At 35.6% G+C, this 27,102-nt stretch overlaps 1 protein-coding gene across 1 annotated transcript; it reads left to right on the plus strand.

Annotated features, from left to right (window-relative positions):
- The first annotated feature begins 1,880 nt into the window (after positions 1-1,880).
- LOC120085479 (ABC transporter C family member 8) lies at positions 1,881-9,512 on the plus strand. Its single transcript, XM_039041456.1, has 12 exons — positions 1,881-2,046; positions 4,240-5,675; positions 5,757-6,077; positions 6,193-6,279; positions 6,369-6,962; positions 7,093-7,257; positions 7,368-7,665; positions 7,742-7,956; positions 8,058-8,363; positions 8,741-8,804; positions 8,880-9,119; positions 9,206-9,512. Exons 2-12 carry the CDS (start codon positions 4,260-4,262, stop codon positions 9,316-9,318), a joined length of 3,819 nt encoding a protein of 1,272 aa, XP_038897384.1. The 5' UTR covers positions 1,881-2,046; positions 4,240-4,259; the 3' UTR covers positions 9,319-9,512.
- The last annotated feature ends 17,590 nt before the right edge of the window (positions 9,513-27,102 follow it).

A 27,102-nucleotide genomic window follows, 5' to 3' on the forward strand; every position in this document is an offset into this window, starting at 1 on the left:
AAAAAATGAGAGTATCTATATGAAAAAAATGAGAATATTTATACAATTTGCTTTAAAATTGATTTTTTTCGAATTTAAGAAAACTTTAAACAAATTGACCATTATATTAATGGTAGGAGCATTTTATTTTTTATTTTTTTAATTTTAAAGTTATTTTTACAATGAAGTATCACCACTTTCTGTTCATATATTAATGATGAAGGTATATTTTAAACTTTTTTTTAAGCTAGGAATATTTTTGAAACTTTTAAAAGTTTAAAGGTATTTTTTGAAACAAAACTTTTAATTGTTTCCATCCAAAACTAACAACAAGAGCATTTTTTTTAATTCATTTTTTAAAATTTAAGAGTATTTTTTAAACTTCTGAAAGTCTAGGGACAACTTTAGGGATACTTTCATGAGTGACTAAATTTGATATTTATTTCAGATATAAAAACTAAATTGGATATTTAAAAATACAAAAATTAAAATTGAATCAGTCTCAAAGTACATGTACTAAAATAGTATTTTAATTAAGGAATCTTTTCATATATATTATAGTATGTTCTCATATGTACGGGGTGTATATAGGATAATTGTTTTAGATAACAAAAAATATTAGAAAAATGTCATTGTTGATAGACAATGATATTTTATTATATATATATATTAAATAGTATACAATAATTCATTGCGTTTGGTGTCATGTCACATGGGATCGTAGACTTATTACACCATTTTTAATTGGCTTCGAATCTTCCTCTTCGTTAATTAACTGCTCAAATTCCAATCTCACTTCCACTCAAATTCGTTAAATTATAAGTTTGACCCTTCGGATCTATTTTGTTTTTATGTCTTTAAAATATATATTAATGATGAGAATGCTACGGTTTGAAAAAAAATTAAATAATTTCATATTCTTTATAAAATAGATAATTATTTTTATTTTCGATTAATTTTGAGATGAAATTTTATACTATCTATTCTAATAAACAGATCTACAGATTTTTAATATTGTTTTTATCTAAAATTTTTAGATACTAAATACATCTTCCAATATTTAATTTAGTGTCTATAGATCTTTATTATTAAGCCTTTAATTTAACACTTATATCATACACTGACTATATTATTATTTAATTAAAAATTGCGTGTGGCATGCATATTCATTTTAGACGATTTTGAAATGTTTAATAATGAAAATTAAAGTTAAATGGTTGTAGGTAACAATAATAATATATATAAACCAGTGTTGATAATTATTTGACTTTTAATTTTTATTTTTTAAAAATTAAGTTTATAATTACTTTTCTACTTCTAATTTTATTGTTTTTATTATCTACTTTTTACCAATATTTTCAAATGTTAAACTATGTTTTGAAAACTAAAAAAAAAAAAAAAAAAATTACAAATTTGTTTTTACTTTTAGAATTTGATTAAGAATTCTACTCCTTTACTTAGGAAAAAAGGAAACCATTGTAAGAAATTAAGAGAAAAATATACCTAATTTTCAAAATCCAAAAACCAAATAGTTATTGAAGAATAGCTAAAATGTTTATCTATCTATCAATTTTTTTAAGTAAACATAAGTTAAAATAAATATTTTATTATGATACTGTTGTTTAATTTAGTCTTATTCAAATCAAACGAGTGACACATGGGTAATTGTTTAGCAGTTTTTTCTGACAATATAAAAAGGAATTAACAAATAAAATAATTTGTCATAGTTGCCACCATACATTGTATTAATAGAGAAAAATGCAACAATTCTGAGAACTTGTAGTTACATTATTAAATAACTTGAAGTCAAAGCTCAAATCTCAGAGCTTTATTGTCAATATAAAACAGGAAGCCACACAATATAAGGGGAAAAAAAGAAAGAAATAAATAGAAATAAAAAAACAAAAAAACAAAAAAAACAAAAGTAGTTTGTAAAAAGCAGAGAAAGAGATAAGCAGTGGAAGAAAAAGGCAGAGGAAAAGAGAAGAGAGAAAGAAGAAAGAAGAAGGTCATGGGATGGCTAACCTCGGAATTGGTTCAAAAAAGATCTTAGACGATTTCAACTCGGTGAGTCATTATTTTTCTTTTTAAAACTGTTTGAGATAAATGAAAAACTCAGCACCCTTTGATTTTTTTTCTTCTTGTTTGTTTTTCTTTCTTAAATATATTTCACAACCATTTCTTCTTCTTCTTCTTCTTTTTTTTTTTTTTTAAATATCCAAAGAAATTGTGTTGAATTTATTTTTAAATATTTTTGTCCATTTTATTTGTCAAGAATAATAAAATGATATTTTCATTCGTGTGTTAGAAAAAAGCTAGTTATAAACAAGAACAATTTTTTTTTTAATTTTCAAAAAAAAAAAAATCTACACAATTTTGAAAATGTTTTTAAACAGTGAAAAACAACGAGAACCATTAATAAATGCTTTAAATTAAAAAAATTGAAAATGAGAAATGAGAAATAAGAAAAAAAAAAGAAAAAAAAAGGAAATTAGAAAACCCAAATTCTTAGAAGGGGAAAAATGAGAGAAGAAGAAGCATTCAGTTTGTGGAGTGTTTGGAAAATAATAAATTAATGAAGGAAGCGATATAGTTTTAGTTTATGAGGGAAATCAAGATTTGGTGTTAATTATATATAATATGCTTTGATTGGTGATTGACAAAATTGTTTTTTTTTCCAACCATATATGGGATGGGGTATTCCAACTTCAGATCCCTGAATCGATAATTCATATTTTAAGCAAGTTGAATTATGTTTTTATTTAAAAATTTTGTTTTAAATGATAAAACGGTTGAAAATATTTTCAAATATAGTAAGATGTCATAATTTATTAGTGAAAGATATTGATAGACACTACTTAGAAATTTAGTGTTTATCACTGATAAACAATAATATTTTGCAATATTTGTAAATATTTTGATTCATTTTTTAATACTTGAAAACAACCCTTTTATTTAACTAAAAAAACTATTAATACATTAGTTGAATTATTATTTCAACTAAAACCAAAGTGAAATACCTACCACCCAAAATTTGTTTACTTATAAGTATAGAGAGTAAAATTTGACATTTTAAAATATATAGACTAAAATTAAACAAATTTTAAATTACAACAATCATTTAAAAAAAGCTTAACTCATCCAAGTCGAGAATTTTTTGTTTATTTTGGAAATTGTTTATTTATTGAAAACAATGATTCGCTAAATTACAAAGAAAGTGGGTTATTGTTATGTTAACTAAATTTAATTCTTGATTTGGGAAAATGGAATTTGAAGATATTTATATTTACGTGTAAATTAAGCTACAATGACGTATGCGTTATCAAGTTTTCAGTTTTCTGTAAAAAAAAAAAGGTGATATAATTGTGATTTCGATTTATTTGTTAATTAATTTACAACCCCAACTTTAGGGTTACATGAATTTAAACCACAAAATATTAATTTCATTAAACTAAACTCTAAATTGTTCTAAGTTTATCAATCCATACAATCTGTTATGTTTATAGATAATATTATACGAGAATCATAATGTTGTTAATTAAAACCTTAAATTTTTATAAATTAATCAATTTAGACTTTAAATTAAGAGTTTTTTGGATAAATTATCTATGCATCGATCATAATCATCCATTTTATTAATTCAACATTCGAAGAACTTTACACATTTTAAGAATTTAATGCTATAATTCTAAAACATAATATTAATAAAAGGTCTAAATCGATTCACTTAAAACAATTTAGAAGCTTAATTGAAACAATTTTATATTTTACGCAATATTTTCCGAATTTAAAGGGTAAATTGATATAATTGTTAATTTAAAGTTAAAATTAATACAACCACTAAAATTTAGGAGTGCAAATGTTTTATTTCTTTTTTTTTTTTTAGTTCAATAATAGGCATGATGTAAGATTTGAAAAACCTATTGATAAAGAACTCATTCTTTATATCATAGCTATGATAATATTGGGGAAGTGATTATAAAATAGAATTCAAAAGTTTTTACTTTTTAAAACTAGTAATTTTTTGAAAATTCGTTGAAATAGTTTTTCTCAGCGAGATCGAATATCGAAATTTGAATAAAAAGTAAATTTTTTCATTTTATCGATTGTTTTGAATTTTCTATTAAAATCTTGCATGGAGATTCTTCTAATTTTATTAAAAAGATGTTATAAAAACTTTCACGTGCTTATTTTGTGGAGTTGATTTTAAGTTGACTTTTAAGCTATGAGACTTCTAATTAGAACGTTTACGATCTGTAGTGAAATTTAGAGGTCCGATCATGGCGGAACCTTTACTACACAAATGGACTGAAGAATCAGCTGGATCATTCAGTATTCGACAGACTAGTTTCTTTAGCAAACTTTCATTTTCTTGGATTAATTCTTTGCTTACTTTGGGTTACTCGAAAACATTGACCCTTGAGGATGTTCCTCCTCTTGATTCTGAGGATGAAGCAGAATTGGCTTACCAGAAATTTTCCCATGTCTGGGATTCACTCTCAACAGAAAAGGGTTGTTCAAGCTCTGGGAATTTGGCCTTTCAAGCCATTAAAAAAGTGCATTTGAAGGAAAATGTTTTGATAGCATTTTATACTCTTCTCAAAACACTTTCTGTTGTGGTTTCTCCTCTTATTCTCTTTGCTTTTGTTAACTATTCAAATAGTAATGAAAGACATTTGAGAGTGGGTCTTTCTATTGTGGGGTTTTTGATTGTCTGCAAGGTATTTGAATCCTTGGGTCAAAGACATTGTTACTTTGATTCTAGAAGGTCAGGGATGAAAATGAGATCAGCTTTAATGGTGGCAGTGTATAAGAAGTTGTTGAAGCTGTCTAGTTTAGGGAGGACAAGGCACTCTGCTGGAGAGATAGTGAACTATATTGCTGTTGATGCTTATAGAATGGGGGAATTTCCATGGTGGTTTCACTTAGCTTGGGGTTCGTGTCTACAACTTATTCTTTCCATTGTATTGCTATTTTGGGTGGTGGGTATTGGAGCTTTGATTGGTTTAGTTCCTCTTCTCATATGTGGGTTACTAAATGTGCCTTTTGCTAAGTCACTACAAAAGGGTCAATATCATTTCATGCTTGCTCAAGATGAGAGATTGAGGTCAACTTCTGAAGTGCTTAACAACATGAAGATCATTAAGTTGCAATCATGGGAAGAAAAGTTCCAAAGCTTAATCGAAGCGCTTCGTGAAAAGGAGTTCAAATGGTTGAAAGACACACAGATGCAGAAGGCTTATAGTTCCTTGTTGTATTGGATGGCTCCCACTATTGTGTCTGCTGCTGTTTTTGTTGGATGTGTTCTTTTCCAAAGCGCTCCTTTGAATGCAAGCACCATTTTTACTGTTCTAGCAACACTCAGAGTAATGTCCGAACCTGTGAAGATGATACCAGAAGCTCTTTCAATCATGATCCAAGTCAAGGTAGCTTTTGACAGACTGAACAGATTTTTACTTGACAATGAGCTAAAAAAGGATGAATTCACTGAAAACCCATCAATGCATTTGGATAAGACGATTGAAATACAAAATGGTAACTTCAGGTGGGATCCGGAGTCAGTGATTTTAACTTTAAAAGATGTAGATTTAGATATAGAAAGAGGACAGAAAGTTGCTATATGCGGACCAGTTGGAGCTGGGAAATCTTCTCTGCTACATGCCATACTTGGAGAGATACCAAAACTTACTGGAAATGTGAGTTCTAAACACAAATCATATTTGGTATGGCATGAAAATGCATCAAAACTAAGTTTATGTACTCTTTTTATATTGCAGGTTCAAGTAAATGGATCAATAGCCTATGTTTCACAGACAGCTTGGATTCAAAGCGGGACAATCCGCGATAACATACTCAATGGAAAGCAAATGGACACAGATAGGTATAAGAATGCCATAAAAGCTTGTGCTTTGGATGAAGACATCAATAGTTTTGACCATGGAGATCTTACAGAAATAGGAGAGAGAGGCCTTAACATGAGTGGAGGACAGAAACAAAGGATTCAACTTGCAAGAGCTGTCTATAATGATGCTGATATATATCTACTTGATGACCCTTTTAGTGCAGTTGATGCCCATACGGCTACAACACTTTTTGATGTAAGTACATGGAAAATCTTGTTTCTTGTCAACCCATTAAAAAAAATGAAAAAAGAACAGACAATCCTTTTAGTAGAGGTACCATTATCCAACTTGAAGGATGGAAATTTTGCAGGAATGTGTCATGACCGCTCTAGGTAAGAAAACTGTTGTTCTTGTGACGCATCAAGTGGAATTCCTTTCTGAAGTCGATAAAATTCTGGTAAGTTAGTTACTTTTAAACTTCATGTCCATGAAGTAATTGTAGTCTTGTAAACACTTTCTCATCGAAATGTCTTGCTATTTTTTCAGGTAATTGAGGGTGGAGAAATAACTCAATCAGGAAGTTATGAGGACCTGTTGACAGCCGGGACGCCTTTTGAAAAGCTTGTGAGTGCTCACAAAGATGGCATAATAGCATCTGGAACTTCGGGGAGTGAAAACTCGAGAGACTTTGAAACAGTAGACACTGTGAGACGTGAAAAATATGATAAAAAAAATGTAACTGGCAAAAGCTTAGGCGGAGTACAACTAACAGATGAAGAAGAGAAGGAAATAGGGGATGTGGGTTGGAGACCATTCTGGGATTATATCACAGTCTCCAATGCATCTTCTCTCGTGTATTTAAGTGTTATTAGTCTATCTGGTTTCGTTGGTTTTCAAGCAGCTTCAACTTATTGGCTAGCTATTGCCATTGAGTTCCCTCAGATCAGCAGTCGTACAATGATTGGAATCTATGCAGCTATTTCACTTTTTAGTGCAGTATTTGTATATTTCAGGTCCCTTTTAACCGCTCTTTTTGGATTAAGAGCTTCTAAAGCTTTCTTCTGTGGTTTCACAAATTCTATATTCAAAGCTCCAATGGCATTCTTCGATGCGACCCCAATCGGACGAATCTTGACTCGAGTATGATCATTTTGGCTTCATCTTCATTCCTGTTTCTTAGGCATGCATCATGAAGCTAATTCTTTTGTTACATTCACGCTAGCAACTTACTACACCAAAGCTAATGTTGTGGAGATCACAATATTTGCAGGCCTCATCAGATTTGACTGTTGTGGATTTTGACATACCATTTTCCGCCATCTTTGTAATATCTGGTGCTATAGATCTTCTTGTAGTGATTGCAATTGTGGCATCCGTTACGTGGGAAGCTCTTCTTGTTGCCATTCCAGCTATTATAGCTTCAACCTACGTTCAGGTATACAGAGTTTTGTACTTGTTTGTTTTGTATTTTCATATTATATATTTTTCTTCATCATCAAATAGTGGTGCTAACTTTCATCTATTTTTTTCCTTATATTTTGGAAGAGCTATTATCTAGCCACTGCTCGGGAGCTTATTAGAATTAATGGGACGACAAAAGCACCTGTAATGAATTATGCAGCAGAGACATCCCTTGGTGCTGTCACAATCAGAGCTTTCGACATGACGGAACGATTCTTTCAGAAGTTTCTAAAGCTCATCGACACAGATGCAAGTCTTTTTTTCAACTACAATGCAACCACAGAGTGGTTTATTTTGAGGATAGAATCATTGCAAAACTTCACACTTTTCACTGTTGCATTTCTCCTTGTAGTGCTTCCTCAGGGTCAAACCACCAATCCAGGCAAGACAAATTCAACAAGACTTAAGATTCTAATATATTTGCATACCACATTTTGATCGTTTAATCCATTGTGCAGGACTTGTGGGGCTCTCTCTTTCTTATGCTTTATCCTTTTCAAGTATCCATGTTTTCATGGCGAGATTTTATTGTACTCTTTCAAACTACATAATTTCTGTTGAAAGGATCAAGCAATATATGCATTTGCCAGTAGAGCCTCCAGCAATCATGGAGAACAACAGACCACCATTTTCATGGCCTACAAAAGGAAGGATAGAGTTGGAATGTCTAAAGGTAAAGGGGGCTAACTGCAAATGTAGTTCATTCAATTGACTTATGATTTTTCTCGAATGTCATTTTCGATGCTTAATTTTCAAATTTTTTGTTTATTTTAGATAAAATATCGTCCCAATGCTCCTCTCATTCTCAAGGGAATTACATGTACCTTCCAAGAAGGGACTAGAGTAGGAGTTGTAGGAAGAACAGGAAGTGGAAAAACGACTCTTATAAGTGCTTTGTTTCGTTTGGTGGAGCCTGAGAGCGGGAGAATCATCATCGACGGGATTGATATATGTTCCATTGGTTTAAAGGATCTAAGAATGAAGCTGAGCATCATCCCACAAGAGCCAACACTTTTTAGGGGCAGTATTCGCACAAATTTAGACCCGCTTGGCCTTTACTCTGATGATGAAATATGGAAGGTAAATCTTACCATTCAACATGCTTTTGAACTTCACAATATTGTTCTGTTGTGACATTTACTTAAACTTTACCTGTTATTCCAAGTTTCATCTCAAAACCAATTAACCATAAGAGCAAGTCATGTATCTAATAAACATCGTAAGTTCTCTTCATGCATCTTTCTGATATAGGATCCTCAATATGCCCTCTCTTTGGGTCACCTATCCATATAGGCTTCATTGGCTCTAATACCATATTAGATACACATATGGGGTTCCACCTCTTAAACTAATTGGTCATGGGAGGAGTAACTCAAGTATCTTGTAAACATTGTGAGGCCTCCTTTACTACATTTCCGGTACTTTGCTTATTCACCTAATGACTTGGTTATTTGCAGGCATTGGATAAGTGCCAGCTCAAGGCCACTGTCAGCAGTCTGCCGAGTCAGCTCGACTCATCTGGTATGCTCTTTTCATGGAAGCAAACATGTTATAACTTCTTAATGTTTTAGTGTATTGATTTGGTTGGTTCAATAGTGAGTGATGAAGGAGGGAATTGGAGCGTGGGACAACGCCAACTCTTCTGTCTTGGACGAGTGCTACTCAAACGAAACAGAATTCTCGTTCTCGATGAGGCTACAGCTTCAATCGACTCGGCAACTGACACTATTTTGCAAAGAATTATAAGGCAAGAGTTTTCAGAATGCACTGTTGTAACAGTAGCTCACAGAGTTCCTACTGTTATTGACAGTGACAAAGTCATGGTTCTCTCCTTTGGTAAGCTAACCCTTAAGTTTCTCGTTCCTTTTCCTTTGTTGAATTCCATTCATCAATAACTGAACCAACTACAATTTCTTCTATAGGAAATTTGGTTGAGTTTGAAGAACCCTCAAAGTTGATGGAAACCAACTCTTACTTCTCCAAACTTGTAGCCGAGTACTGGGCTAGCTGCAGGAGAGACTCTTCCCGTCATTAAACAACTAGTCTTGAAAACAAATTATTGCTTTTTTTTTTTTAGGACTACAATGGAAAAATGAGAGATCGAACTTTCAACTTCTAAGAAAATAGGTAATACCAATTTTACTTTGGCAAAAACAAATTATTGCTAATAAGGGAAAGAAAACTTAGCAGGAAAGAGTGAAAGTTTGAGACACGAGCAAACAGAGGAGAATATTTAAGGAGAAAAAAAAATCATTCTTAAAAAAGAAATCTTTTTATAATTTCTTACAAGTTTGAAGGAGGATAAGTTGGAAACTTTCTCCCAAAAGACATTTTCCCCTCTTTATTTTTTTAAAAGTTTAATATGCATCTATATTTACTTAAAATTCTAAAATGAAACTTGCTAAACATAATAAGCTATATATTTAGCCTATAATTCTGTCATGAGAGACAATAGCAAGTTCATTAGCGTTCGTGTCTCCTAAGGTTCAATCCATGGCACAAGAACAGAATTTTAAGGTTTCATTGATTTTTTTTGTTTGTTTTTTTTTTTTTTTGTTTTACCCATTTTAGGCTTCAAGTAGATATATTAGGAAACCAAAATAATTGGAAAAGAAAAAAAAAAAAAAGCTCCATTTTGAAATTCTGAAAGATGATCGATTATCTTCTCGACAAATTGTATCAATGGATTATCAAGAGTATTTTATAAAAACTTAACCTATGGTCTGTTCATGGCAGATACCTACTAATCCAAGTCAACAAAGTTGAATTATTATATTGGCTCCACATTTTTAATATTATATTATATGCTCATACGCACATATAATAGTGTCACCTTTTAATGGGGGAAGTCATTAGTTCGAGCTTGATATCTCGTTATTATAGCATGTGATAACAAGTCATATTTGTAGCCACGGTGAATTTAGTTTAGTGGTAAATGACATGACTTTCGTTCCTAGAGGACGGTGATTTTGTCTTTTTGGTATCGCTCCCAAAAGATTAAAAATCAAAAGAAATTTATATAACCGATCCTACACCTAATACTACAATGACGTAACAATAGTGATAAGTCCGGGTCGATCCGTAGGGAGACGCAATATTTGTTTTGTGAAGTTAATTTTATAGCAATAGTGATAAATATGGGGGGTTGGCGTGGATAAGAAATAAGTGTGAAGTTAAAAGCAAGAAAGTAGAGATAAAACATACAAATGTAATTAAGGATAGAGTTTCTAGTCTTGGGAGTAGGTTGAGTTCTTATGCAATTTTCTATTAGTGGACTATTTTTTATTTAACTCATATTTGATCATATTTTGCACAACAACATACTTGACTCGACCTAACTAGCCTTTACTATGGCGAATAACTAGCTAGAACCAAACCAAGCAAGCGACCTAAGTACTAATTAAAACCTCATGCAAAGCTCCAACTAATCTAAATGCAACCAATCCTACAGAATCCTAAGCAATCTTATAGAATCATTTTACACTTGCATTAAGTCCTAGGTTTCCATTGTTGCTTAATAATCGGAAAGCCCACGTTAATTAACCAAATTTCTTTGAGCCTAATCAAATCATGCATTCTAAGATTCGAGATTAGCCTGCAAACCCTAGCGTACAAGATTCAATATTTGCTAGTCGACTTAAGCTAGACGAAGAATGAAGACATCGTGCAAGCCAAATATCTTTGACAACGACATACATTCCAAGGGAGGGGCATTAATCCATCCAAAAAACATACACCAAGAATTTCAACGGATTCAAAGAGGCATGAATCAGAGCACGAAATTAATACAAAATAGTTCTCGAAGAATTTACATAGGTCTACTCCCAAGTGTTGAATTTAGTGTCATAAATCTCGTGAATCATGTATTTTGTAATTTGTAAATACAAATTATTATTTAATAAAATAAATAGTATTTTATTCGACATTAAAAATGTATAAACTCAATCCAATAAATTAAGATCCATGGTTATTTTATGTAGCCTGAACAATATGTAGTAGACACATAAGTGAATCACGTTCAAGTAATAATCTAAAAGATTTGCAATATATGGATAAGATTTGGTACCTTATCTTGGTGACATTGCAGATAGGGCCCACTTTGTAAATGTTACAAACGATTTGATCCAAATTGTTTATGTGGAGACATGTGAGTGTGTGTATCCTATACAAAGAGTTTGTATTGAAGGAACTCCATTTACAGAGAACCTTTGAGCGGAAGCGGATCATTCAAATCCCATTTCGATTGAACGCATATATTTACAGTCATACAAGAACAGATTATGCATAAAACTTAAATTACAACATGCTTTTGAAATCAAAACAAGGTTTAGAGATTATATCTTTGAAGAACCATTCTTCAAGGTAATCCCTCAATCGTACTCGTTCACGAACGCGTCGAACAAGTTACGAACTCCCTCGAACAAGCAGCAAATAACAACTCAATCCTCGAACCAACAGGGACACTACCACTTAGTGACCTTGGTATTCTCGGTGTGAGAATTCAGGAATGGTGAGCTCTGGCTAAATTTTGGTTAGAGGGAAGTTTTGAGTTGAAGGAGGAAGACGATCGAGTAGAAGCAAGGCTATCGTATAGCAAAAGCTCTTGATCGTTTAGAGAAGCGAGTCTATCGCATAGGCTCCCAAGGCTATCGTGTAGTTACTCGATCGTGTATCATTTGTCTGTCCTTAGAATTCTGAAATCAAATTTTATTTATTCGTTTTGCCACAGAAAATAAATAACTTCCCACTAAGGGGTGGTTAGAGAGAAAGAGGGTTAATTATCAAATAATTATTAAATTATAAAGAAATATGATAACTAACTTATCATACTATATTTACAAGCTATGGTTTTAATATTGCATCACATACAATATATAAACCATAGTTCTTTTTCTTTATTTTATGACATTTATTATAAATTATATTTATATTAAATTTAATAACTATGTATCTTATTCATAGAAAATATATTTGAATCATATTCAAATATTAGTTCCTCCCATCAAACAATAATGCATCAAATATATTATATCAATTATATCATATATAATTGAATTAATGTAATTATATCATATATAATCAAATTCTCTCTTATTAATTTGAACATTTCAAATTAACCCAAAAACTGATTCTCAACTTAAATCGATTAAGCTACCAAGGGAACCTTATAGACCTATAGCTTGAAGCTTCAACGGTACGTGAATAACTGATTAAACTCTTTAATCACATTATCCACCATTCGTTAACTATCGGGCACTCCACTAAAGACCGACAGATGCACTCTTCGTACTATAGATATATTTTGGTGTCTATTGAATATAACCAATCAATAATACGATGACCCTCACAAATCGTGCGTAAGTACAGCTGGGCCAAATTACCATTTTCCCCCTGTAGTTACATCTAACTCTTTAAGTACCATTGATCCCTCTAATAAACAATAGATCATTGTCCCACTACGACTAAACCCCTCCCGGCCAAGAAAGGGTGTGATGCCACATTGTTCAAACCCAAAATCAGCCCTTAAGGGAGCAATTTATCTACTTACCCTTGCTTCGGAGAAGGAGTGAATTCCTTCTTGTGTAGCTGAGTTCCTAGCTCCCCAGTCAGACGAATCCCCAAAATGGTTGACTTGTTGATTAGGCGATCTGGCCACTATCACCCATGCAAATCAAAGGACCGTCCTCATAGGTAGGAGTTCACAACTCATTCAGGATTAAGGTTATGTTACCTATGGTCATCCTAGTGAAATGAAAGTCTCAATTATGAACGACGTTATATAACGAGACTAAATATTTCTTGGTCCAGTCTTATACAAACTCCTTTATATAGAATATCTCTGCTCACATGTTTAATATATGAATGATCAGGATCAGATCATTTGTAGCAGTTTACAACATTTGTAACACCTACAAAGCGAGCCATACTCGTAGTGTCACCAGGATAAGGTACCCAGCCCTATCCATATACTACAGACCATTTAGGTTATCACTTAAACATGATCCACTTGTATGACTCCACATATATGTTTAAGTTACAACGATAACTATGAATCTTAGTTTATTGGTTTGTGGTTAATGCAACTAAAATATCATATATTTCATAGACAGAAGTGAATAAAATATCATATATTATTAATCATTGAAAATATTTGTTCATACATGGTTTACAAACTACAGAACCCTACGAGATTTAGGACATCAACCCTAACAATCTCCCACTTGTCTTAAAGCTAGTGGTGTGTACAAGATAATCAAATTACAAGTACACAAAACAATAAATTAGGACAGAAACAAGCCCAGTACAAGATCTCCCACTTGCCTTAGTCCAGCCATGGTCTGTCCCGTAGGCCCATACTCTGCAGGTGACCCTTAAACACTGTAGCCGTGAGGGCCTTCGTAAACAGATCATCAACGTTCTGCTCCGAAGCTATCTTCGTGACAATCACTTTCCTTCGATGCATAATCTCTCATATGAGATGGTATTTTTGCTCAATGTGCTTGCCGCGCTTATAACTCTTAGGCTTAAGGGAATTCACCACAACACTACTATTATCACAATAAAGTGTGATGAACTTAAACATGTATGGAACAACTTCCAGACCAGTCAGGAATTTTCTAAGCCAAACGACCTCCATAGCAGTTTCACAAGCCACTACATACTCAACCTCTATGGTGGAGTCCGCGATGCACCCCTGCTTGGTGCTTTGCCATACTATAGCACATTAATTAAGAGTGAACACTGATCCTAAAGTGAATTTTTGAGAATCCCTATCGGCCTGAAAATTATAGTCTGTGTATCCTATTAGGATCAAATCCTTAAAACCATACACAAACATGTAGTCCCTCGTTCTCCGTAGATATTTGAGGATGTTTTTGACGGCTGTCCAGTGATCATATCCTGGATTAAACTGATATCTACTGACTATCCCCACTGCGTATAGATGTCAGGTTTAGTACATAACATCGCATACATCAAAATGCCTACGGTAAATGCATAAGGGACCCGTCTCATTTCTTCAACCTGTTGAGGTGTCTTAGGACACTGTTCCTTAGACAATGTAACTTCGTGCCTAAAAGGAAATAAACCCTCTTGGAGTTCTGCATCGAAGTACTTGATCAACATCTTGTCTATGTATGATGCCTGAGACAGTGCTAACATTTTGTTCTTTCAATCCTGAAAGATCTGAATACCAAGAACAAACCGAGCCTCTCCCAAATCTTTCATTTGGAATTGGTCGCCAGCCAGTTCTTAACTGTAGTCAATAAGCCTATATCATTGATGGTTGGAAAATGGAGTAAATAAATATGCATTCATTGTTTGTTCTCGCGTTGTTGGTCATGCTTTGGATATGCAATATGCGTCTAAGAATGTATGCAATGACCATACGTTCCTGCCACAAGTTTTCTTGCTCTCTCGCCAAGTATAATGAGATCGCAAGTTTCTCAGGTGATCCGAGGTCGAACTCAGGGACTTGTAGCTAAATTTCGTGAAGTAATGTGTTTGCGGCGAAGAATAAAAGAATATTGAAGTTGAAGGTTTAAGGGCTATGCGCTACTCCTACTCCTAACTAATAGATTAAGTAGAGGAAGTTTAACTGTGAGAGATAGAGACACGACAACTGTTAATGTGTAAAAAGATGTATGGGAAAATAGATAAAATGGTGGGGGATGACTTCACCGCAACACTAAGCTTGATCACAAGAGTAACCTTAGCCAGCACAAGCTATGCGATTATGCTATACACACTTGTCGAAGACGCATGCGATGAATATGCGATAGATATCGATAGGACTTATTTCTAAGTCTCTATTCCTGCTCACGTGCTCTCACACATAAACAAGATGACCGTATACCACCATATCCTACTTCTAGACGCATGCGATGTGACCGCATACATTCATATCCTATCTATAGGGTGCATACGCTGTGTAATAGCAAACAAAACTTATCTCTAAGCTTCCATTCTTGCTTATGCGATCTAATCTGACTCTCTCAAGACTAGATTTGGTTTTTAGACTACTCTCCCAAGTATGCCTAAATGATGAATAATGCGCTCATAAGACAAGGTAACCACATAAAGCATGGATGACATAAGATTATTCCTATCTCTAGGAACACTGCTTACTTTTCTTAATGCGTTCAACTACTTACCCTCTCGAGCAGTTAGTCGCTGCTGATTCTACTCATAGACAAGCATTGCATCCACTTATAGACAAGCGTTGCTACGACTTCACACTAAGAAAATAGGATTTTCTCACAACACTCGCACAACGCATACCTCTCGGTAGTTTGCTACATGCTTCATATGTCTATGCCGCATGATTAAGTATGTGATACTCTAGCAGTCTTACTTAGTTGTGCAATGAAGGTAAATGATGATAAGAAGAGATAAATGAAGATGAAGTCGAAGGAAAATATATAAATGCATTGATCACAAAATGCATTAATCTCTTAAGCCACAATGTAATACAATACATAGATAGAAGAGTTATGGAGGGCCAGATGGAAACAATGTCTTGCTTCCATCAAATGTGTGTCAAGGCTGCCAGTGATGCCATGGATGGGCGGTGGAGTAGTCTCTCTCGAGATCTATCTTCGGAGAAGCTCCGATTGTCACTCGGAATGGTAGAAGGAATGAAGAAATCTCAAGAATATCTTCTCACGCTTTCGTCTGGATCACAAGGATCTACCCGAAGGTAGAAGCTCGGATATTTGAAGTTGTGCTCCAAGGCTTCCATTTATAGAGTTTGATCACCGACAACATTAATAGTCCTTCTCTGAAATTTTGCAGTTAATGACGTGATGGACCTGCTCTGAATCTCTACTGCTAATGGCGTGGTAGGTGAAATGTCAACATCACCTTTTGATACTCCCGAGATATGCGTTCATGCTTGGTTTCCAAAGTATCAACGCATTCCACCACCCTTGCGTTCATCCCTCTATTATGGTTATTACTCTGTAGCCGCAAATTCAATGCGATGGACACATGTGGTTAATGGCTGCAACATCCATGCATCGAACGTATGCATTCGCCTCTGTGACAGAGAGATTCCCCGCATGCGATCGATTCCTGTGTTGGCAACAAAAATAGACAATTGGATACAAAGTAACGCATAATAGTGGGTTAGCCGAGATTCTTAATGCCGATCGACGCAAGCTCATTTTCTCATGAATCTTTAGTATAATCGCCGCATATTCTATTTAACAGCCCTCATAATTCTAAATAAAAGGCTTATAATAACGTATATTTCTGCCTGTCATAAATCATTCCCAATGAGTAGGATATAATCTACATATAACACTAGGAAAACTACTGAACTGTTGATGATTGTTTTGTAGACACAAGACTCATCAACATTCTGACCAAAGCCATAAGATTTGATTGCAGTATCAAACCTTATATTCCAAGATCGAGATGCCCGTTTCAGTCCATAAATGGACCGATTTAGCTTGCAAACCTTTTGCTCTTGATCTTGGACTATGAATCCTTCGGGCTGCACCATATAAATGGTTTCCTCAAGATTGCCATTTAGAAAAGCAGTCTTGACATCCATTTACCATATCTCATAGTCATAATATGAGGCAATGGATAGGAGGATGCGAATAGACTTCAGCATGGCAATAGGCGAGAAAGTCTCCTCATAGTCAACTCCCTCTACCTGGGTATAACTCTTTGCCACCAGTCTAGCATTAAAGATTTGCACCTTCCCATCAACACCCCATTTCCTCTTGTAGATCCATTTACAACCTATAGGTTTAATCCCATCAGGTTGATCTATAAGATCTTAAACTGAATTGAAGTACATAGACTTCATTTCGAGATCCATGGCTTTGATCCATTCATCTTTGCCAACATCCTCCATTGCCTTCTTGTAAGACAATGGATCCTCAACCTCGCCATTAGCTACCATAGCCAGGATTTTAGTTAAACCCATATAACAAATGGGTGGGTTCACAACCCTCCCACTACGTCGAGGTGGATTTGACTTATGTTGAATGGAAAAATGATGGGGTTATGCATGCAATCATGTGTGGTACATGCTTAAGCTATGCATTTATACCCATGCGTCGGAGGTCATGCGTTGGAATAAAAATATGCGTTAATCTAGTATGCAATGACCTCGTGTTCCTATCACAAGTTTTCTTACCTTCTCGCCAAGTATAACGATAATGCAAGTTTTTCGGGTAATCCAAGGTCGAACACAGGGACTCGTCACTCAATAATGCTTGTGAAGTAATGCGTTTGAGGCGAGAAATAAAAGTAAAAAGAAGAAGTTTAATGGATTTACACGCTACTCTTACTCCTAACTAAACAAATTGAGCAATGGAAGACTTACAATAAGAATTGGTAGATACATAGCAACTATTAACGCATAGTAATGTTTATTATCTTAAATCGCTCGAGTAATCCCAACTCGTCACACTAACGCATCGCACACCTCTCGGTAGTCAACTGCATGACTATATCTTTATAGCGCATGGTTGTGTCGAGCATAAGATTGTGCCTATCTCTAAACAATGCATACTTTGCTTTAGTGCATTCCATTTCTTACCTTCTCAGGCAGTTAGACGCGACTAATTAACTTATAGACAAGCATTGCAACAACCCATTGATAAGTGTTGCTACAGCCTTTCACCAAGTAAAGAGGATTGACTCACTATACTTGCACAACGCATACCTCTCGGTGGGTTGCTACATGCGTCCTATCTCTAGACTACATGATTAAGTATGAGATCGCCTTTGATAAATAAACGATGAAGGTAAATGATGATAAAGATAAAGATGATGAAGAAGATGGCATTGAAGGAATCAAGATATGCATTGATTAAAAAATGTCTTAATATCTTAAGCTAAAATGTAATACAATACAGAGGTTAGAGGAGAAATCTGCTGGTGGTGCCATGGATGAATGGTGGAGATGTCTCTCTTGAGCTCTATCTCTGGCGAAAGCTTCGGTCGTCACTCGATCTGGTTTGTGGAGATGAAGAATTCTCACTGAAAATCTCGTTCATGCTCTCATCTGTGATCGCAAACCTCTGTCTTGAGGCAGAAGTTTGGATGTCTTGAAATGAAGGTCCAAAGGGCTATTTATAGAGTTTAAACACCGAAAGCTATCATGATTGCGTTATGTCTCACTGTTGTCTTTGTCGCGGTATGGGCAATGTCACATCATCTTATCTTGTTGATACTCCCAACGTATGCGTCTGAGCCTAATTCAACTGAAGTATCAACGCATTCTACCCATCTTGCGATCGCTCTTCTATTATGGTCATCACTTCGTGGCTGCAATCTCCAAGTGATCACCGTATTCGCTTGATCATCGCAACTTCCATGTGATGGATGCATTCGATCACCGCAACTTTCATGCAATGGATGCATGCGATCACCGCATGCGTTCGTCTATGCTATAACGGCTTTCAGCACATGAATTTGTCTTTGCGGTCGCCTGGCTTCAGCGCATGCGTTTGATTACGATTACTTATTTCCAACGCATGCGTTTGATTCCTGTGATAGCTACAAAAATAGACACTTTGGCACGGAGTAAAGCAGTAAATTGGGTCAGTGAGGATTTAGGTGCTAATCGACGCAAAACTCAATTTTTCACAAATTTCTAAGTATTATCACCGCATTTTCTACTTGTTAGCCCTCATAATTCTAAATAAAAGGCTTATAATAACTGCATTTCTGCCAGTTATCACACCCCCAAACTTAGAATCATGCTTGTCCTCAAGCATTTGTTATACTCAAAAAATTCTTACTCACCTTCCGGCGTTCTTTGTGATGTCAATTTTCTCTCAGAATATAAATTAACTCGTCTTCTAACCATGCCGCAATGCTCTCCTCTACTTTGGCTACTTCTTCAAGAGATCTTTTCTAAGTTGAAGTTGGGCAAGCCTTTGCTCAAAAACTTTTTATTCATTCTCCACAACTTTGCGTTCAGCTCTTGAGAATGCGTTCGTTCAAAACAATTCAAGACTATGCGATTACTTATTTCGAATGCGACGTTGAACCTGGTTATGCTCTTCATTTTAGCTTACCCCCACGTGTGGTCATGCGGGCATCTAACTTCGGTTGCGTTCCATTTTCAACTCAACTCATGTCTTGCTTAATTTGACTTGCGCCCGACAGAGAGAGTTGCGCTTATGCATTGATCCTGGCGACTTACCTTTGTTTTGGCTTGCCCCACGGGTGTCATGTAGACATCCAACTATGGGTAAGTGCCTTTCACAACTTAACTTCTTATCAACATGAGTTTCCCCATTCCGTTGACAGTGGAGTTGTTTGTTTTTTTTTTTTTTTTTGAAGATTAGGAATGATCGCAATGTAATGAACGCAATTCTCCGAGACCGCTGCCACCCCCAAACTTAGAGGTTGGCAGTGTTCTCACCGTAAGCTGAAAGCAAACTCATAGGAATGCGGTAACAAACATTTGAACAAAGGTTTGCGCGTAATAAAACTTAGACTTTCAAAATTTGAAGAATCTATTAAAAGTAAGGAGAGATTTGTGATGCTTAGTTAGCGGATGCGGTGTATTATTTGTACCATCATAGATGCATCGCAAATGACTGCAATCGGACAAAGAGAATTTCAAAAGGATAATGCATAAAAGATAACGATAGAAGAACCTTAAGTAGAATAACGCATGCAACAATGTGTTGGAATTCATACGATCGAAGCTATGCATTGAAAGAGGTGGTGGATTCTTCTATTGTAGCTGTGCACCAAGGAGAGTTATTATCGCACCTACAAGGAGCAGACGCACCACAACTAAGGAAGTAGCCGCACATCCAAAATAACAATAAAAATAAAAACAAACTAAACTATGAAAGCAAGGTAAAGATAGAGTAGAAAACTTCCTTGGAGAAATTGGAGTGTTGTCACTGCAAGGAGTCTTCCATGTAGAAGAGTGCTCTCAACTGCTTAGGTCAAGACTCGTTGTCCTGACCATTGGAGCTTCCAACAATTGTTGGATGCATGATGGTTGACATGCGCCTAAGATTGCTTCTAGCTTATGCGACAGATGGTCTTTCTATCTCAGGGTCAACATTGACTTTCGACGCATCGCCTATACTTCAAATATTGTTTGCAGCTTGGTCATACAAGCTACAATACGCCCAAGACTAAAAGAGTGCTTGTGAAAACACAAAACTTAACAAACCATTAGCTGCCAAGTCCCCGGCAACGGCGCAAAAAACTTGTTGGTTGGAAAAATGATGGGGTTATGCACGCAATCATGTGTGGTACATGCTTAAGCTATGTGTTTATACCCATGTGTCGGAGGTCATGCATTGGAATGAAAATATGCGTCAATCTAGTATGCAATGACCACGCGTTCCTATCACAAGTTTTCTTACCTTCTCACCAAGTATAACGAGAACGCAAGTTTCTCGGGTAATCCAAGGCCAAACACAGGGACTCGTCACTCAATAATGCTTGTGAAGTAATGCGTTTGAGGTGATGAATAAAAGTAAAAAGAAGAAGTTTAATGGATTTACACGTTACTCCTACTTCTAACTAAACAAATTGAGCAATAGAAGACTTGCGATGAGAATTGGTAGATACATAGCAACTATTAATGCATAGTAATATTTATTATCTTAAATTGCTCGAGTAATCCCAGCTCGTCACATTAATGCATCGCACACCTCTCGGTGGTCAACCACATGACTATATCTTTATAGCGTATGGTTGTGTCGAGCATAAGATTATGCCTATCTCTAGGAACAATGCATACTTTGCTTTAGTGCGTTCCATCTCTTACCTTCTCAGGCAGTTAGACGGGGCTAATTAACTTATAGACAAGCATTGCAACAACCCATTGACAAATGTTGCTACAGCCTTTCACCAAGAAAAGAGGATTAACTCATTATACTCGCACAACGCACACTTTTCAGTGGGTTGTTACATGTGTCCTATCTCTAGGGTTAAGATTAAGTATGCGATCGCCTTTGATAAATAAACGATGAAGGTAAATGATGATAAAGATAAAGATGATGAAGAAGATGGCATTGAAGAAATTAAGATATGCATTGATTACAAAATGTCTTAATATCTTAAGCTAAAATGTAATACAATACAAAGTTAGAGGAGAAATGAAAGACTCTGCGCCAAGGCTGCTGGTGGTGCCATGGATGAATGGTGGAGATGTCTCTCTCGAGCTCTATCTCCGGCGAAAGCTCCGGTCGTCACTCAGTCTGGTTTGTGGAGATGAAGAATTCTCACTGAAAATCTCGCTCATGCTCTCATCTGTGATCGCAAACCTCTGCCTTGAGGCAGAAGTTCAGATGTCTTGAAATGAAGGTCCAAAAGGCTATTTATAGAGTTTAACGCTGATAGCTATCATGATTGCGTTATTTCTCACTGCTATCTTTGTTGCGGTATGGGCAATGTCACATCATCTTATCTTGTTGATACTCCCAACGTATGCATCCGAGCCTGATTCAATTGAAGTATCAACGCATTCTACCCATCTTGCTATCGCCCTTCTATTATGGTCATCACTCTGTGGCTGCAATCTCCAAGTGATTATTGCATTCGCTTGATCACTGTAAGTTCCATGCGATGGACGCATTCGATCACCGCAACTTTCATGCGATGGACGCATGTGATCACCACATGCGTTCGTCTATGCGATAATGGCTTTTAGCACATGCGTTTGTCTTTGCGGTCGCCTGACTTCAGCCCATGCATTGATTGTGATTACTTATTTCCAACGCATGCATTTGATTCCTGCGATAGCTACAAAAATAGATACTTTGGCACGGAGTAATGCTTAATATTGAGGTCAATGAGGATTTAGGTGCTAATTGATGCAAAACTCAAATTTTCACAAATTCTAAGTATTATCACCGCATTTTCTACTTGTTAGTCCTCATAATTCTAAATATGACATTTCTGCCAGTTATCAACTTATTAGATGAACCTAAATAAAAAACTCTTGTCTTGTTGAAGATTCAGTAGTTTCTTTGGAAAGCTTCTTCAACACGATTTTGCTTTTAGGTCTATGCTCCCTTATATGATCTTCCTCAAGAAAAGTAGCATTTGTCGATACAAACACTTTTTTTTTTCTTTAGGATCATAAAAATAACCTCCTCTCATTCCCTTGGGGTAGCCTACAAATAGGCATAGCCTCGAACATGATTCCAATTTCTTAGGATTAGCCTCAAGCAAATGTACTGGGCAACCTCAGATACGGAAATGGTGTAAACTAGCTTTACGACCATTCCATAACTCCAAAGGTTTTCTGGCAACACTCATGGAGGGAACACAGTGTTGGGGTTGATGCCCTAAAGTCTCATGTCCTGTAGTTTGTAAACAATTTTGTACGAACGCTTGTGATGTATAATCTATATGATATTTACTTCACTTCTTGACTTTGCACATTTAGATGTTTTTATTTTACCACAAAACAATAAACTTAAAATCCTTGGTTGTCTTTATGTAATTTAAGCATCTATGTAGTGTATGGATATAGGAGGAAACTTTATCCTGGTAACACTATGGACGTGGTTCGCTTTATGGAATAGTTGCAAATGTTATGACTTGTCACAGATGGTCTAATCCTAATCATTCGTGTAAGGGACATGCAAGCGGGGGCGTCCTATACAAAGAGTTTGTATAAGACCTAACCATGAAGTGTTAACGTCTCGTCATATAACTCCGTTCATGACAGAGACTTCACTTCACTAGGATGACCATAGGTAACAATACCTCAATCCTGAGTGAGTTGGTAACTGCTGCCATTGAGGGCAGTCCTTTTATTTGCATGGGTGCGAGTGGCCCGAGCACCGAATCAAACCTACCACTTTGGGGATTCGTCTAATTTGGGAGCTGGGAACTCAGCTTCACAAGATGGAGTTCACTTCTTCCTCGAAGCAGGGGTAAGTAGATAGATTGCTCTCTTAAGGGTTGATCCCGGGGCTTGAACGATGTGGCACCACACATCTTCTCATGGCCCGAGAGGTGTTTACACATAGTAAGACTATGTTGTATTGTTCATTAGAGGGATTAGTGGTACTTAAGGAGTAAGATGTAACTATAGGGGCAAAACGGTAAATTGGCCCAACTGTACTTACGAGCATTTGTGAAGGGTCATCGTACTGATGATTGGTTATATCCAATGGACAGAGAAATATATCTATGATAAGAAGAGATCAATTATCGGTCTTTAGTGGAATGCCTGACAGTTAACGGATGGTGGATATCGTGGCTAAAGAGTTTAGTCAGTTATTGACGTACCGTTGGAGCTTCGAGCCATAGGTCCATAAGGTACTCTTGGTTGCTTGGATACAAGTTGAGAATTAGTTTTTGGGTCAGGTTGAAATGTTCAAATTAACAAGAGGGAGTTCGATTATATATGATATAATTGAACTAGTTAATTATATATGATTTAATTAAATTTATGTATGAGATACATTAATTTGGAGGAAATTGGATATAAATATGATTTATATCTAGTGGAGGAAAAATACTATAGTTAATATATGATATTAATCCATAGGTTATGAATATAATGTGATTATATTTATTGTCTATTAATTGGACAGTTAAGGGATGATTGATCGGTGTCTCTTTTGTTTTCATAACGGATGAGTAAGATGAAGAATCGTTTTGAGATGCTTAAATAGCTCACGGTGTATTAAGCATTGGATGCGCGACATAGTGTTGAAGTGTATCATCGCTTAGTAAAATCAGTGCATATACGATAGTGCTGAATGATCACCTATACGATAGTGCTGAATGATCACCTATATGATAGTGCTGAGCGATCGCTTAACGCTTACACCCGTGTGCGGTATTTACTAAACGATCGTTTACCCTTTTCTAAACGATCGTTTTACGCCCGACATTTACTAAACAATTGTATAGATGATTGCTTAGTTTTCCTACACGATCGTTTAGACGATCGCTTACCTTTTTCTACACAATCGTATACTTCACCTAAACGATCAAGTATTTTGTCTATACGATAGACGAGCCTTTCTCTCACTTGCTTGATCGTTGTACAGGATCTCCTTTTCTCCTCCCCTCTACCGAATCCAAACAAAGCCCATCCTTTGTATTCTCACTCCGAGAATATTGAGGGCTCTGAGTGGTGGTGTTGTCCTCATTTTCTTCTGTTCGTGTGGAAACTGTTCGAGGTAGACGATTGGGATTTGTTGAATGATAGCTTGCCATTCCAGCAAAAACGAGACTTGTTGTGAAGAAAAAGTCTTCAACTGGCATGATCTCTTGGTCTCTTGTTTGTTGTTCCTTTGAGCATACCAGTAATTTAGCGTTATAAATGCATATCTGTTTGTTTGAATGTATATGTGGAAATTCTGTCACAATGAATTGGAAAGATCCACTTCCGCTTGTAGGTGCTCTTGAATAAGAGTTCCTTCAATTAGTATCAGTGCACCAGGTTTCTAATATTCCAATTCATTGCCGTAAAAGAATTACATTTACATTCTCGGTGGGTGCAGCATGTCTACTCTCTGTTTTAATTGTTAATTCATTTGTGGATGTGGATTAATGGAGTTTTCTGGGATGTAACCTCTGTTTGTTAAATTCTCCAGTTTATTGTAAAGTCCACTGTTGAGGTGTACCAGATGATGAGAGTTGGGAAACTATTCCATGTTCTATCATATAGTTCTGGAATTCTGAATCCAAAAACTCTCCACCTTGATCAGATCGAAGTGTTTTAATCGTTTTATCTAGTGCGTTTTCAACTTCAGCCTTGAACTCTTTGAACTTTTCAAAGAACTCAGACTTATGTTGCATTAAATAATGTACCCATACTTTGAATAATCATCAGTAAAAGTGATGAATTATTCAAAGCCTCCCCTGGCTCGCACATTCATCGGACCACAAAGGTTTGAATTTACTAGCTCAAAAGGCTCTTTGTCTCAATAACCTTTTCCAGTAAAAGGTCTTTTAGTCATTTTGCCTTCAAGGCATGATTCACATACAGGTAAAAAATTTTCTTCTAACTCGCTTAGAATTCCATTCTTCACCAACCTCTCAATCCTATTGAGATTAATATGCTTTAAACTTAGATGCCAAAATTGGGCATTTTCTTTAGGAGAAATTTTAAATTGCTTATTTTGAGTTACGACAGTTTTAAACATATCTATGTTATGGAGGGAATTTTTTGCTAATGACCTTATCACATATAAATTATTTTCCAGTTGAGCCGAACATATATCAACACCATTTTTCAAAATAAACACTTTATTAACAGAAAAATTCAGTTGATAATTATATTCGAGTAAAGACTTTGCAGAAATTAAGTTCCTCTTTAACTCGGGAACTACATATACATCATTCAAAATGATAAACCTATTCTGTAAAGTCAATCGGAGACCTTCCACTGCCACAGCCGAAACGATGTGCCCGGTTTCAACTCGCATCGTCATCTCACCAGCATCAAGATGTCGTCAGGAACTAATTCCCTGAAATGAAGAACAAACATGGTTAGTTGCCTCAAAGTCAATAATCTAGGCAAAATCATCTTTCTCCATTAAACAAGTTTCTAAAACTAGTAAATCACATTTACCTTGTTGGCCTTCTTCTTCTCAGCCAAATAACGCGGGCAGTTCCATTTCCAGTGCCTGTTCTGTTGGGTTTTATGTTCTAAAAATCGTGATATGTAAACAATGGAACTTAATCTAGAAATTCAATAAAGGTTTTATTGAATAGATCTATTGTCTGAATAGAAATCCAATAAACCTAAAAGTCCCTTGACTATTGGATGAGTACTTGAACTTTCTGTGGAGACATAAAGGTGGATCAGGTTCGAGTAAATAGTCAAAATGATCTATAGTACATGGATAAGGTTAGGTACCTAATTTTGGTAACACTATTGGATATGGCCTGCTCTAAAGTTGTTACAAGGAGTTGTAAAGTGCTACAAACAAAGTGATCCTAATTCGTTCATGTTGGACCTGAGGAGTGGGGGTGTCCATGTGCAAAAGAGTTTGTACAAGATCGAACCACGAAATGAGTCAATCTTACTTTGTAATGCTGTTTACTGTTTAAGACTGACTACTTCAAAGCGATGACCTAGGTAACTTGACCTTAATCCTGAGTTAACTATGAACTCCTGTTTATTCGGGATTGCCCTTAGATTTTCATAGGTGAGGGTTGGCTCAACAGCGCCGGCTCAATAAGACTGCCATTTCAGGGGTAAGACTGGATAGATAGCTGGAGACATAGGGTGCAAGAGGAAATTCACTCCTACCCGCTTTAGGGATAGTAGAGAGGTTGTTCTCTTAAGTGTTGATTCTAGGGCTTGAACAAGGGATCCCGCCCTCTCATTTGGCATGAGAGGGATTGTGATTGGATCACAAAACAATTGTTCATTAGGGGATGAGTGGGGACTTAAGGAACAAGAGGTAATTTTGAGGGTAACATAGAGATTTGAACCAGTCGTTATTACGAACAACCTGTGAAGGGTTGATTTACTAATCATGGTTATATCGAGTAGACATAATATATCTACAGTGAGGGTAGTTCAACTATGTGCTTTAGTGTAGTAACTCATTAGTTAATGAATGGGGATTAGGTTGGTCTAATGAGTTTAGTCAAATAATCTCAGATCGTTGGAGCCCATGATTTGTAGGTCCATGAAGTCCTCCTACTAGCTCGGAAATGGATTAGCCCTAGAGTAGCGTGATAAGTTAATTTGAAACGTTCAAATTAGAATCAAATGGAATTGGAGAAAATATATTTAAATATGATTTAAATATATGAAGATGAATTTGTGTAAAAATTAATTTAATATTGGATATTAAATTAATTAGAATTATTTAAATTGTTTAAATAATTATTTATT

Source organism: Benincasa hispida, chromosome 9, assembly GCF_009727055.1.
Source record: "Benincasa hispida cultivar B227 chromosome 9, ASM972705v1, whole genome shotgun sequence".
Classification (NCBI taxonomy): Eukaryota; Viridiplantae; Streptophyta; class Magnoliopsida; order Cucurbitales; family Cucurbitaceae; genus Benincasa; species Benincasa hispida.

Bases quoted from the DNA above. Each gene is read 5' to 3' on its own strand.
- LOC120085479 (XM_039041456.1), top strand. From the start codon at position 4,260: ATGGCGGAACCTTTACTACACAAATGGACTGAAGAATCAGCTGGATCA. The intron at 6,078-6,192 runs GTAAGTACATGG...GAAATTTTGCAG, and splicing joins CGGCTACAACACTTTTTGAT to GAATGTGTCATGACCGCTCT. The intron at 6,280-6,368 runs GTAAGTTAGTTA...CTATTTTTTCAG, and splicing joins CTGAAGTCGATAAAATTCTG to GTAATTGAGGGTGGAGAAAT.